At 45.1% G+C, this 2957-nt stretch overlaps 1 protein-coding gene across 1 annotated transcript; it reads right to left on the bottom strand.

Annotated features, from left to right (window-relative positions):
- Window positions 1-320: 320 nt before the first annotated feature.
- Window positions 321-1259, bottom strand: LOC137159986 (olfactory receptor 52N2-like). The gene has a single exon (XM_067558449.1). The coding sequence runs from the start codon at window positions 1257-1259 to the stop codon at window positions 321-323; it is 939 nt and encodes a 312-aa protein (XP_067414550.1).
- Window positions 1260-2957: the final 1698 nt, after the last annotated feature.

Here is a 2957-nt window from a genome sequence, read left to right as displayed (position 1 = left end):
AATAGGTCTGAGAACATATAAGAAATCATCAGCACTGGTGGTCGGGAAGTCACAGAAAGGCCGAGTGACAGGGTATGTGCAGCGGGAGGACGACAGGTGATACTGACAGATATCAGGTGATGGTTAGAGAGATGGAAATTAGCAGTGGAGAGAGCAGTGCTTGGTGATGGAGTTATGAGACATCAAGTGTAAGGAACTTCTGAAACTGTGAACTTCTCAAGGCTGATTTCAATGAAATTGGGACAAAGCACCCTTGATTAATGAGGAGACATCCTTTCCTTCTCTTGTCACACAGGTTTAAAGTTAGTGACCCCAGGCAATCACATTCTGCGGGTGTATTTTCCCATTTTGTCACGAAGCTCTTTGCTTTTGAACCCATAAATGATGGGGTTGAGCACGGAGGGCACAAGGAGATAGAGGTTGGCCAAGAGGATGTGAACGTGGTCATCGATGCCCTGACCAAACCTGTGTGTCAGGACGGAGAAGAGGGTTAGGGTACCATTCACCAGCATCACAGAGATGTGGGCTGTGCAGGTGTTGAGGGCTTTCAGGTTGGCTTTCTTGGAGTTGATCCTGAGGACAGCCCTGATGATCAGTCCGTAAGAAAGGCCAATGAGTGTCAGGTCTAAACCACTGATCACAAATGTTATCACAAGACCGTATGTCCGGTTGACTTTGGTGTCCCCACACGACATCTTCACCACAGCCATGTGCTCACAGTACGTGTGGGGGATAATGCAGTTGGTGCAGAATGGCAGCCTCCGCAGTAGCAGGGGCAATGGCAGTACCAAGAGAACAGCTCGTATCAAACCCACTAGCCCTAGCTTAGCAATTCGTGCGTTGGTGAGGATGGTGGCATATCTGAGCGGGTCACATATGGCGATGTAGCGATCGAAGGCCATTGTCACAAGGATGGCTGAGTGCGTAAGAGCAAGCATGTTAATGAAGAAAATCTGGGTGATGCAACCATCCATGGTGATGCCTTTAAAACTGAACCAAAATATGCACAGTGCCTTTGGCATGACGCAGGAAGACATGCTGATGTCTGTGAGCACCAACATCCAGAGCAGCAGGTACATGGGCTTGTGCAGGGTCTTCTCTTTGGCGACAACAAACAGAACCATGAAATTTCCCAACAGGCTGATGATGTAGAACATAGAGAAAGGGATGGAAATCCAGATGTGAGCAGCTTCCAGTCCCGGGATGCCATTTAGGATGAATGTTGGTGGACCGGAGGATGTAAGGTTGAAAGCCTCCATGAGGTGGTTGAATCACCAATGTCGATGTGAAATGGTTATATTCCTGTGAAGGGAGAGACGCCCAGCAAGGGGTTTACACACGAGATTACAAGTAACACGGTAAATATTTTCTAGTTTCAACAATCTGGAAAGGTGGGTGAGCCGTGAGATGGCAACTTTATTCCCCTCTAATCAGCACTGCGGAGGCTACATTTAGTTTTCTGTCCACTTTTGAGCCCCCCACTAAAGGAAGGATGAGGAGAAATTGAAGAGAGTCCAGAGGAGGGTGACAAAATGATTAGGCGCCTGGAGCACATGAATTATGAGAGGCTGAGGGAACTAGGCTTGTTTAGTCTTCAAAGAGAAGAATGAGGGGGGATTTGATAGCAGCCTATAACTACCTGAAACAGGGTTCCAGGGAGGATGGAGCTAGGCTGTTTTCAGTGGTAGCAGATAAAAGAACTAAGAGGAATGATATTCAGTTTCAGTGGGGTGGGTCTAGGTTGGATATTAGGAAAAAAAATTTCACTAGGAGGGTGATGAAATACTGGAATGGGTTACCTAGGGAGGTGGTGGAATTTCCATCCCTGGAAGTTATTAATGTGCTGTTTGACAAAGCCCTGGATGGGATGATTTAATTGGGGTTACTCCTGTTTGAGCAGGAGATTGGACAAGACGACCTCCTGAGGTCTCTTCCAAACCTAATATTCTATGATTCTATGATTTCCACATGGCACCAAATTAGTTAGGCCATCATGTAGTCCAGGGATGTCCTCAGAGGGAGCAAACCAAGCCCGGTGAATGAGGAGCACGATGGGAGATGATATTCAATGTCAATAAGTGCAATGTAGACGCCTACTAGAGGGAAAAACTTGAACTCCTTCAACACTTTACAAGGTTTCAATTTAACTGTCTGACATTTGAGAACATTTGAGGACATTGAGGACATTTGACTAGACGAACCATAGATTTGATCTACAATTAAATTCCTCTTTTGGAAATAAGCCAAGTTTTCCACATAAAAATAAACATTATCATGCCAGGCTGGGACTTTGTGCTCTGTTACTTCCCTTGCTTCTTTTGGTGAGACACATTCTTAAAGACATCTTCCTTTCTCTGAGACAAAAGAAGTACAGTGGTTTCGTTATTCTGCCTTGTTAATTGACAAGGGGAAGCAGAGACACCTGTCTGCAACTCAGCTCCTTACCCTTCTTATGACTGAATACTGATAATGTTTGCACTTGTTAAAAAAAATTGGGGGGTCGTAAAGAATGAGAAGGACGAGTCACTGATTCACAGGGATCTGGACCAGTGGGCAAACTGGGTCGAAACAAACAATATGTGTTCCAAGATAGCTATGAAGAGAACAAAAAAGGTATGTGATACTTACACAATTGGGGACTCTGTTGTGGGAAGCAGTGACACTGAACGTGATTTGGGAGGCATGAAGGGGTAATTAGCTAAACATGAGCTCCTTGAGTGACCCTGTGTCCAAAAGTGTTAATGTCATCTTAGCATGATAAACAGGGGAATCTCATGTAGAGGGAGAGATGTTATTTTACCTCTTTCTTTGGCACTGGTGTAACTGCTGCTGGAATAATTTGCCCAATTCTGGTGCCCACAATTAAAACTTGATGTTCGTCCACTGAAGAGGGGTCAGAGAAGATTCACAAGAATGTTTAAGGATTAGAAACCCTGCCTTAGAGTGATAGCCTCAAA

This window comes from Emydura macquarii, unplaced genomic scaffold (genome assembly GCF_026122565.2).
Source record: "Emydura macquarii macquarii isolate MOO-44397 ecotype Brisbane River unplaced genomic scaffold, CSIRO-AGI_Emac_v2 contig_2065, whole genome shotgun sequence".
Taxonomy (NCBI): Eukaryota; Metazoa; Chordata; order Testudines; family Chelidae; genus Emydura; species Emydura macquarii.
Note: the sequence above shows the minus strand (reverse complement) of the source record. Positions and strands in the feature narration are given on the sequence as shown.

Bases quoted from the DNA above. Each gene is read 5' to 3' on its own strand.
- LOC137159986 (XM_067558449.1), bottom strand. From the start codon at position 1,259: ATGGAGGCTTTCAACCTTACATCCTCCGGTCCACCAACATTCATCCTA.